Consider the following 12060-nt stretch of genomic DNA (forward strand, 5'->3'; position numbering starts at 1 on the left):
CTTTGTAAAACAGTGGCCAACTCTTTCTCCTTTTCTATTCTATTATTAATGATGAGTTTTGTTTTTCCTTTCCTTCTTTGGGCTGCAACCGATGCGGATGCTATTACATTGATTGGAGCATGCAGTGCACTATGACATGAACTCCACGCTATCTCCAGCCACGGTCACTATTTGAGTTTCTAAAGTGAATCCGTCACTATCATATAATCACCACACCATTTAGAAAGACTCACAATAAAAGGAGAAACTCATCATTTCAATCACTGTCTCTATTTTTTAATCTCTTCATGGACTCACATACATATTAAATAAAAAATAAAAAAAGGTAACGGCTCATTTTCCTTGACTCTTCCATAAAATGATTGGGGGAGGGGGGGGGAATTGTCTCTCATTTCGGATACGCCCCAGCGGGGGTTAATCTTAAGTTGCATTCTCATTCCACTTCCACCCTTTTAGGTTTAGCTATAAATAAATAAATGCTTATTTTCTTCCCGCTGCCTGTGGCTGTTTGTTATATCATAGTACGGTTTACTTTTAACTCCAGTTAAAGTACGGCATCCATGAAGGACTCCAGTGGGCCGGGGAAAGAACCCACCAGAGAAAAAAAATTGAAAAGTGAAAAACGAAAAACAACAAACTGTAGCACTGAGCGCGAAGACGACAGCGTGAGGGTGGGCCGACTTCTTCAATAATTGACAAGCCCAACGCTCAAGGCTCCAGGCCCATTCACATCCGTTGGCCTTGGTTCAACTTCTTCCCGCCCGAATTCAATTTCAAAGCATTTCATTTTAGCGAAGCAAAAGCAAACGAAATATTACGAATAAAAAAAATTATTATTAATTATTAAAATTTAAAAAGAAGAAGTAATTCTTATATATCGTCCCTTATTATTATTGGATAGCCATAGCCAGACTCTCCGCTCCGCTCGCCTCGCCCGTGGCTGCTGCTTGCTATTCCCTTCCCTTCCACTCCCCGGCCGGCCGCCCACCAGAATCAAATCCGGCGTCCGTCCATCCATCCATCCCGAAGTATGGCAGGAAGAAGAAGCATGGACGACAGAGAAGCTCGGAAGCATAACCAATTGGCCCAGAAAATCGGCAAGATCCTCGACGAGACTCGAACCTCCTCTGCCACCCACAACCGCAAACTCAAGGACCTCTCCTCCCTCCTCTCTCAGTCTCAACCCCATTTCTTTTCCGCCTTCACCAAAACCCTGGCTCCTCTCTTCGACTTCCAGCGCCGTGCCCCTGCTTCCGAGCGCGTGGTCCACTTCCTTGCCGCCTTCTGCCGCTCCTGCGCCTCCGGAGCTCCCTCTCATGGCACTTCCTTCTTAATTAACTTCCTCCACTTCCTTCTTGCTGCCGCTGCAGCTGCTAGCAAGACTGCCAGGTTCCGCGCCTGTCAGATCATATCTGAGGTACCGCCCTACATCCTACTCTACAATATAGATCCAGTGAGCTTGAGCTCATTTCCCCTATCTCTCCCCAATTTATCCTCTGGCATGGCCGCCCGTCTTATTTTCAGTTATTTTCTCTTTTTTATTGATTTTGCTTTTGGATTGGGCGGTGGTTTCTTTGGAATTTGTCACCCAAGTGGAATACGGCGAGCTACTATTCAGATCAACGTTGATATATATCAGCTGTAAGAGGGGATGTGTTGAAAGCTTATAGTTTAAATTTTTTCCAATTCATTCTGCTATCAGAATATATTTTCAAAGGCCCATAGCATATATATGGCTTAACGAATCACCGAATTGATCAGGGGTCTTTTAGCTCTGAATCATCATCCAACTACAGAACTTTACACATGGATTGTCGACATCATCTGTACTGTTCTGACTTTTTGCAGATCATACTGAGGCTGCCAGATGATGCCGACGTTGGTAATGAGCAGTGGGACGAAGTCATAGAGACTCTGATGCATAGAGTGAAGGACAAGGTCCCTGTAATAAGGATATATGCAATCAGGGCTCTTTCACGCTTTGTAAATGGATCTGAAAACAGTGACATCCTCGATCTATTCCTTGAAGCACTTTCTCTGGAGCAAAATGTGGTGAGGGTGCATTCTTATTTTATTGTGGAATTCTAGATTTCCAACCTGATCTTCTTTATCATGTCAGTGGTAGGTGGCAACATATTAAAAACTTCGGCAATTCTTAGGGTTTGAAATACTCTGACTAAGTAATTGCTTCCTCTCAATCAGAAGAGCAATGGAATGACTGCCAAATGCAGTAAAGACTTCATAGATACTTATTTTCAAAAGAAGGGCGTTGTACAACCTCGCTTCAATGCTTGTCGAATTGTCAATCATATATAATACATACCCATAATGTTGCATGGTTGACAGTTTTCAATAGGCATATGTCTTGCCTTGGTGCTTGATATTATCTGGCACATAGTTTTGCCCATTCTCATCGCTTTGTCCATCAATCTCTGAACAAGCTTTCATGGTCAATATGCAGGAGGTTCGTAAGACACTTCTGTTATCTTTGCCTCCGTCAAGTGCAACTTCACGAGTCATAATTGATTGCACTTTGGATGAGAGCGAGTCAGTACGCAAAGCAACCTACTGTGTCCTAGCTAATAAATTTCCTCTACAGAGCCTCAGGTAACCATTCCCCTATTTGAAACCCTTAAGCACCACCTTAGCATCACAGGTGTGATGTGCTAATATGCCCATTCCTGTTATATAATAAATCCTTGCAGCATCAAGCTTAGAACATTAATTCTCCAGAGGGGCCTCGCTGACCGCTCCGATGCTGTAGTAAAGGAATGCCTCAAGTTATTGAAGGATGAGTGGCTTGTCAATTGCTGCAAGGGAGACACTGTGGAGCTTCTCAAGTATCTTGATGTTGAAACTTATGAGTTGGTGGGGGAGTCTGTGATGCTAGCCCTGTTGAAAGCTGGAGTTGTGAGATTGCATGATGTTGATGGCATTCAGAAGTACACGTTTTCAAGCAGTGACAATGCTGGAGTTGGTGAGCTCAGATATTTTTTCTCGCGATCTTCTTCAGTCTATGTTGCTATACCTACTTATGAATTCAATCAATTCTCGAGTTTAATATTTGCCAATTTTATGATTCGCTGCTAGGGAAACTGTATTTTTTATCGTAACATTTTGCATATTATTTATTAGGATCATGAAGAATCAACAATGTAGAGTTCTGTCTAGCAGGAAGTTTATTTCGAACTGTAAAGATTGCAGACTTGAAAACATAGCACAAGAAGTAAAGCATGTGCATAGGACAGATCCCCATAACTTCATCTTTTTGTATTTTGCACCTGCCTCTGACATACTTTTTTCAAGATTGCTAGACATTATGTCTCACTCCGACCCCTGATGAGATAATTTCCTCACAGTTTTCGTATCTTGCTAGAGGAATCAGGTGAGTTTGCCCAACATAATATCCAGCTTGTCGGCGCAGAAGTTGCTCTTTATTGGAGGGTCATTTGCAGGCACTTGCTGATGGAAGCACAAGTAAGCTTTGTGTATCTTTTAACGCATATAACCTCATTGTCTCGTAACATCTATTTCTTTAGGAGGCTATGGTTATAACTCATATCCTGACAGATTCCAACTCATCTTTTTTTAAACTTCTGCTGAGCCAATAACTGAAAATATTAGATGTGCACGTCAGGAAAAAGGCTCTGATGCTGCAAATGCAGTGGGCACTGAAGCGGCATTATATGCAGCAGAAGCTTCAGACAGCAATGATTTGCTAGAGAGAATTCTTCCCGTGACAATCTCTGACTACATAGACTTGGTCAGAGCTCATATTAATGCTGGTAGGCAAAGCTCAATCTTTTCAAGAAGGGTTGAAATTTTGCAGTTTCTATTTAAATTTTATGCTATCTGCAGGACCGAACTATCGATTCGCTTCTCGCCAGTTGCTGCTGCTTGGTGCAATGCTTGATTTTTCTGATGCCACAAATAGGAAGATGGCCAGTGCTTTTGTGCGGGAGTTATTGCTGAAACCTCTTGAGCATGAGATTGATGATGAAGGGAACAAAGTTGCCTTAGGTGATTGCATAAACCTTGGGGGAGACAGAGAATGGGCTGATGCAGTATCTGCCCTTGCGAGGAAAGTTCATTCAGCTTCTGGTGAGTTTGAGGAAGCTGTTCTTGAGGTTGTAGAGGAGCTCGCACAGCCATGCAGGGAAAGAACTGCCGACTCTATCCAGTGGATGCATTGCCTTTCTGTGACTGGCCTCCTTCTAGAAAGTGCCAAGTCATTCGGTTCAGTTCGAAGCAAGGCTATCAAACTTGATGATCTTCTTCAATTCTTGTTGCTTCCTGGGGTATATTTGCAACCACAATCTACAATCTTGATCATTATAATTTGCTTGGATGCTCTTTTTTATTTGGTCAGTTTTGGCTTAGATGCTCGATAACCAGATTAGGGACTTGCTATAAAATTCCACATTTGTTTCTTAATGGCTCCATCTATTCACGAACTATATTTCCTTTCCTAAAGCTATTAATGAACTTCTGACTTTGTTAATATAACTTGAATACAGGCAAAACATGTACACTTGGATGTGCAACGAGTTGCTATTAGATGTCTTGGTCTATTGGGCTTGTTGGACAGGAAGCTGAGTAAAGAGCTAATTGATCAGTTGAGGCAATCCTTTGTTGATGGCCCTCCCCCGACTAGCAGAATGGCTTCTACAGCGTTGATTGATCTACTGCTGTGGCATGGACCATGGGAGATTGAAAGAGCTTCAGGAAAGAATCCTGATATGCAGCTGCAAGATAACCAGACATCTGTGAATTTCTCCGACGTGGATGAAACATCAAGTGTCGAATTACTTCATCTTTTATATGCTGGATTTGACAGAGATGACTGGATTATATCTGTGCCAAGTGATGAGAGCGAATCGATTCACGCTGTTCTTGGGGAAGGCTTTGCAAAGATTCTTCTCTTAAGCAACAAATATCCAAGCATTTCAGCTTCTACGCATCAGTTAGTTATGGTCAAACTTATCTGCCTGTATTTTAGTGATCACACGAAGGAGCTGCAGAGGTACACCTATTGGCTCCTATTGTGATCATCTTTACACCTTCCTCCTGCTTTCTGTAAATTTCTGAATCCTTCATACTGGTATACTCACCTATAGTATTAAACAGGCTAAGACAATGTCTGTCAGTGTTTTTCGAGCATTATCCGTCTCTTTCACCCAAACATAAGGCAGGTCATATACTCTCCTATTCTTCTCTCTCATCTCTCTCTCTCTCTCTCCCCCTCCCTCCCCAACTCTCTCCTTGTTTTGTTCTGCACATAGTTGCATAAATGTGGAGGACCTTCCAACCATTTGAAAAAAATATTTTATTTCATAATTGCAGGAGGTTGTATCAAAGGCATTTATTCCAGCTGTGAAATCAATATGGCCTGGAATCAATGGCAATGCAGGAGGTTCGGCACACACGGTGTCTATTAAGCGGAAACGTGCTGTCCAAGCGTCACGTTTTATGCTGCAGATGATGCAGGCTCCTCTGTATGCAAAGGAGACCAAGGCAGGGAATGGCTACAATACTAGAGATTCTGCTGAAACTTATGATAATTCTGATGAATCTTCAGTTGAGTGGGGGGAGGAAGGGCTCGGAATCCGCATAGCGACAGAGGTAACTTTTTAAAAGACGTGTCTGTATATTAGATCCTACTCCTATGAGATGAAAAAGAAAAAAGAAAAAGTTGCTTAGGTTGTCAAGCAAATCGTCTCGTGGTCGGTGGAGGTGGAATCCACTCCATTGATACAAGGTATAAATTTTCCTGTTAGTGTGGCAAAACTGTGAAAAGGACATTTTATCGTGGATTTCAATAGTGCTGTGGGTAGATCAGTGTGCCCCAATTCATGGAACTTATCGTACTTCAATTTCTGCAAGTTGACAGTAGTGATGCACCAGTTTCTGTAGGATGTCTTGAGGAATTGCCAATGTGGTGGTGCCAGATCCTAACTGATTAACAGGCGTGTGAAGGCAAATAACCTGTAACAGAAATATTGGACTTGCTGAAGATAATCCCCTCGTGTAGCCTATTTTTAACATCTGAAGCTCATCTAGATTCCTTGTTTCTCAAGGTGGTTGGTTTCCCGGCAAAGAAGACTCCAGCTGAGAGGTCATATATCTCAGCCCTTTCCAGAATCCTTGTCCTGATTAAATTCCGACCAACAGAACAGCACGCAGTAAAGCTAATGAGGAGGCTCTTGTTCTATGTAAATGAGGCCGTGTCATCAGAGAAAGATCTCTCGAAGGAGTTAAACCGCTTGGCGGAGCATCTCAAGGCACTGGATGAACATCATGATCAAGAATTCTCGCAAGAAGAAGCAAATCAAATCTTAAGTGAGTTGGATGAATGAAGCAATCCATTGATTTCACGTTTTAGTAATTTTATTTATTGGTATGGTTTTGGTTTTGTGGTCTGTGTATCATGTTAACTAGGAGAGTGCGAGTTTTGGCCGAATGAATTTCTTTTAATTGATTTTGACAACTCAGCAGCCTTGCAAATTTCTTGTATGCAGGGAGGTTAGAGATCAGCTTCGAATTGGATGCAGGGGGTCCGATGGCTGTGCCACAAACACCAGTTCCAGGATCGGCCAGGCCCACCCGCAAGCGGAGACAAGCGAGGCGTGAAGAGTGGTCTTCTGACGAGGAACTGGCAGCCTCGCCCACCTCTGTAGCCACTGGTGTCCCTGCCACAGCGAGTGCCCGCTCACAGAGAGCAAGCAAGACCGCAGCACTTACGAGGATGGCCAAGAGAGAGACCAACATTGATGAAGAGGACGAGAGTGAAGTTTCCGATGTGACTTCTGAGGAGGAGTCAGATGGATCTGAATAATTTCAGGCGACGTGCGCAAGGTGGGGTTGTCTTGTTGTTAGTTGTGGGAGGGTTATTGATGGCATCAGGGTTGGGAATTTAAGGTAGCTGCGCAGAAGTATGTATGTATGTTTAAGAATAGAATAGAATAGAATTTGTAGGGCGGGGTGGGTTCGGATGTTTGAGCATCGGCATGCATGCATGCATGTGCTATTATCCTGAGATGGGGGAGGGGCAAGACAGATTGTGTCAGTGAATCATATAACTCACATCGAGTAGCAGTCTTTTGAGTTGTCGTGGTCCCCGAAGCATATAAAACGACGGCGTGTCATAGTAGTAGGTATCCGTTTATTTGTATATGCTATTATTATTAGTAATTGTAGTGTGTTAAAATGGTGAGGTGAGCCTAGCTAGCCATACTCGAGTTAAGCAAAAAAACAAAGATGATATGGGAGTTAATATTATTCTATTGTGTTCTACTCTATCCTATCATTATATGGTATTGTATTAAAATGGATGGATGGTGGTGACTGGTGAGGCTGAGGCTCAAAGTGTGGCGGCGGAGATGGTGGTTTTGTGATTTCCGTCCGGTGAGGTGACCGTGAGGGGGAAGGAAAAGGAGGGTTCAGACTTCATACTTCAGATTGAGTTGTCAGAGGATTACTGATCTGAGAGGGAGACCGGAGCTGAAGCCGAGGTGGAGGATTAATTACCCTTTCCTTAAGCCGCCATGTATATGCATATAAATTTAATGTATGTGTGTGCGCGCGCGCGCAAAATAAGCATGGGCATCATTGCACTTCTGCCGGCTCATTGGGCTTATTTTTATTGATCTTCTTGTTATTCATGCCCAGTCCATATCAGTTGGGGTTGCTATGTGTTTGTTATCGAGTCGTGTATATGAGATGTGATGACATGATTATGAACTGAGACGGGAGGAGACGAGACGAGAGTGAGGCAGATAAAATTCGCGTGGCTGTTTATTAGTCAATATATATATATATGTGTGTGTGTCTGTAAATGTAACTTTTGAAAGCCAAATTACCACACGTCTCTCATTGGACAGCAAGCATGAATGCATGTAGTCAGATAAGCGAAGGCATGATGAGTTGGTCCGGGAAATGACTCCCGTCCCCAATAATTCAATATTAATAATTTTCACAATATATAATATGTCCGATTCTTGGTAGCCGCAGTTTTAGAATAACATGCGAAGGCCGGTCGGTTTTCGGACTATAATATATATATATATATATATACACACACACATACATATGTACATTTCCGCGTGCCCTAAGTAGTTCAAAACTAGTGGTTGCGAATTTCAAAAATATTTCTATACTAGTTGGGGAACTCGTACATTACACAAAGTTAAATATGACATGTTTCTCCTTTTTAGCAATTTTATTATATATGATATGCATATTTTAAATTGTTACAAATCATAATTTGCAATCAACAAAAATATGATGCAATAAATTAATATATGACTGATATTGAATTACAAAAATATTCCGTGTTAATTGATTTTATCATTAAATATATTCTAAAATTTAAAAATAGTTTATACTAAAAGTTATTGTAAAATTTTGAAAACTCAAAAAATACGAAAATTCCATTTAGTTATCAATATTAGAAAAATACAAAAAATTCAAACATGGTATTTTTTTAAATTCAATATAAAAAATTAGAAAAAATAAAAATCATTTTTGAATTTTAAAAATTCAAAATTTGTGATTGATTAAATATTATTCCATTTTATTCGGACATCATCATAAAATCTCTTTGATTTTTTTAAAATAATCCTTTTAGTAATTTTTTTATAAAATTAAAGAAACTAAAAAATTGAGAAAATTCAATTCCTGAGCATGTGCTTTCTCAAACAATCTAGTCAGGTCCACCATATTCATGCTTTCATATATATATATATAAAGTTGAATACAAGTGCATTAAATGGAGGCATAATTATAAATATATATACAATTAGTTCATATTGGCAAAAAAATTATCAAATAAATAAATATATTCTAGAAATATATACATGTTTTTTCGGTGGCAGAATAAATATTTATGTTAATGCACATTAATAAAATACAATATATATATATATACACATTTATATACATATATATGTTCTAGAAAATATATATATATATATATATATATATATATATATACTTTGTTAATTATTTTACATTCGGTAAACAAGTGGTCGTATATTTATCTAGATATATATATAAATTCTATGTTTGTTAGTTTAATAATTAATATTTATATTTTCGAAATGTAATGCAACTTTTTCCCTTTATATAATTCTACACATTTATTGTTATTATAATTAGAAAATAAGTAAATACGAGAAAATGTACATTTTTAGAGTTAATTATTTTTTCTCCTATAATATAATTCATATGATCATTATATGATTTAAAAGAACTCATATGATATATCTTGGAGAACGTAAATATCTTCACATACGTAGAAAGTAAATATAATCAATGAATACTATCTAATAGTAACATGAAGAATTTTAAATAAATTAAGTATTTGTTTACTCTGTAAAAATAAATTTTTAGCCACCAAATTCATAAATTCATAAATAACTTAATCCTCGTCCATAGCCACCACCAGGCCAGTAGGATGATTTTCCCCGCTCGCCAATTTTTTTAAAATTTTCTATTTTTTTTTTACAAAACTCCCCTCCTTTTTTAAGTATATTTATATTTGAATCCAATAAGATTTTAATTCAGTCAACACTATTTTGATATTCAACACAAATAAGATTTTAAGTAATTCAGCCAACATGTCCGGCGAAATGATCTTGTCATTACGATCGAACGACTTTTTTCATAAATTAGTTTTCCCTCTACGAAAAATGCATTTCACATCTACCAGCTTAAAATTTTATATTAAACATGTTTCTACAATAAAATCATCACTCATGATCCATTATTACGATTGAACTACTTATATTTGTAAAATAGTTTTGGAAAACTCATCCACCCTTTTAATATTTGGTAGGTCTCCTTGTCGGGGGCTCACCCTTCTATTTGTTTTCTAATTTTCCTCCAATAACTTAACCATATTAAGTCTCTTTTTTTCCGGTGAGCATCACTTCGTATTTGGAAAGTTCAATCTAGTTAATCTAGGTTCAAATGCAATCGGACCACTAAGTCCATTGAGCATGATTTGGTATTCGGAAATTCAATGATATGATTAATTTAGGTTCAATTGATGTCAACCCACTGAGAAATAAAACTCCTCCGATCATAGATTTTTTCCATGAGACTTTCACATGAGACCTTGCTTTAGGGATGCCAAATCACCTAAAGCCAACCGGCATTGGGAACATTTTTCTCATTTTAATTTAACCAATTTAAGTAGTCTCATTTTATTTGTTTTCTAATTTTCCTCCAATAATTTAACCAATATGTTTGCTAAGACAGTGTTCACTTAGATATTGATTTGGTTGTGACTACGAGATTTTTTACATCAAGCCCCTATATTCATCGCTGAAAATTAGAGGGTCACTTAAGATATATTATATTTCGATCACGATTTTTTAATTAGACATATTAAAAATTAAAATTAAGATTAACAGGAAGAAAAAATTGAACTACTTATTATCAATCAAGAACAAATAAATTTTACACATAAGTAAGTAATTTTATGATTAGTTTCAATTATACTATTGTCCAAAATAGAGTTAAAGGTAAAATATTCACCAAATAAATAAATAAATAAATAAATACTTAAATATTAATGAAAATTAATTTACACGGTAATAGTTATGTGTGAAATTCATTGTTTATTTTATACGATAATTTACAAAGTTTAATGCTGAAATGAAAATTGTTAAATAAACGAAAATAAAATTAGAATAAGAAAGGGATGGAGTGGACGAATGAAAGTGGAAGAGAAAGTAGAGTGAGGGAGAAGTTATGGAATATAAAAATAGAGCAAAAGAAATATGGAGATATATAATTACAAAAATATTTTTAAGTTACTATTACTAATTTTTTACTTAATTGGATGAATGATAATTTTGAAAAAGCTATACCAGCATTTTCCTTCTAAAATTTAGTAATAATATATGAATTAATCATAATTCCTTAAGATATTTGGATATAATTATTAGATATCATATACTATACAAAAAAGATAATTTCTTTAAGAAAAATTTCAAATTTCACTAAAAATAATTAAGTGTGAATTAGATAAATACAATTATATTTGTAGAAAAAATTTTGTGCAACCACATGGGCCAAAAAACCTAATATATATATATATATTTATATATATATGTAGATATCATTTGTGTGCCTAGTTATCTAAACCATTATTGTTGAGAGTTGCCAATCCTACATTAAAAAAATAAACAAAATCCGTGACTTTATAAGAGATTGGTACCACTATCTATAAATTCGAGTTTTTGGATTGGAAATGAGTGAGCATAATTGCTTATAATAACCTTGGATCAAATTTTACAATTACTTTAGACAAACAAAATTTGCTTATCCATTGTAAATTGAATACAACTGCATAAGGTTCAAGTGCAACTTTTTCTCTTTCTAATGATGAAGTAAAGAAAATATATTATTATTATTATTATTATTATTATTATTATTATTATTATTATTATTACTACTACTACATTTATAATGAAATACAAATCTTAATAGCTAATAAAATGCACATATAATCCTACCATGAATATCAAACCTAAAATATCTTAATAGCACCATCTTTAATAATAATAATAATAATAATAATAATAATTATTATTATTATTATTATTACATCGATTTTCTACTCTCTTTTTTTAATGGAGACGCATGCAAATGCATGGCCAGGCAATGAAATCGATCCCCGAGCAATCGCAAGAGCCATTTGGATTGAGAATATGAGATGGGAAAGGCTGATATTATTTTTTATTATTTTTTATTAAGAAGATCATACAAATAAATTAAAACTCTTATTTGGGGTATATGGTGGTGGAGAGTAGGGTAGGTTTTCCCACTCTCACCACCCATCCCCCTTTATTTTTTTTAAAAAGAAATATTTAACGTTCTTAATTTTTATTGGATTTAAATATTTTCTTTTTCTTGTTTGTACAACTTAATATTGGAAGTTCACTAAATTTTACTGATCTCGGCTCAAATAAGGTTGACCAATTAAGGGATGTTCCTCTTCCGATCATGAATTTTTTCCAATCAGAAAATTCGCATATGATATCTTACTTAAAG

The 12060-nt window shown here is 36.8% G+C and overlaps 1 protein-coding gene across 3 annotated transcripts; it reads left to right on the forward strand.

Annotated features, from left to right (window-relative positions):
• The first annotated feature begins 898 nt into the window (after positions 1 to 898).
• Positions 899 to 7327, forward strand: LOC116209364 (condensin complex subunit 3). 3 transcript variants are annotated; one of them, XM_031542978.1, is made up of 12 exons: positions 899 to 1417; positions 1849 to 2052; positions 2462 to 2607; positions 2706 to 2977; positions 3377 to 3477; positions 3638 to 3785; positions 3859 to 4298; positions 4518 to 5023; positions 5128 to 5188; positions 5344 to 5622; positions 6078 to 6339; positions 6519 to 7327. In XM_031542978.1, exons 1-12 carry the CDS (start codon positions 1031 to 1033, stop codon positions 6833 to 6835), a joined length of 3123 nt encoding a protein of 1040 aa, XP_031398838.1. In that variant the 5' UTR covers positions 899 to 1030; the 3' UTR covers positions 6836 to 7327. The 3 variants fall into 3 exon arrangements, with proteins under 3 accessions (XP_031398838.1, XP_031398839.1, XP_031398841.1); XM_031542979.1 differs by having other exon boundaries at positions 3386 to 3477; XM_031542981.1 differs by lacking the exons at positions 6078 to 6339; positions 6519 to 7327 and adding an exon at positions 5905 to 6069.
• Positions 7328 to 12060: the final 4733 nt, after the last annotated feature.

This window comes from Punica granatum, chromosome 5 (assembly GCF_007655135.1).
Source record: "Punica granatum isolate Tunisia-2019 chromosome 5, ASM765513v2, whole genome shotgun sequence".
Taxonomy (NCBI): Eukaryota; Viridiplantae; Streptophyta; class Magnoliopsida; order Myrtales; family Lythraceae; genus Punica; species Punica granatum.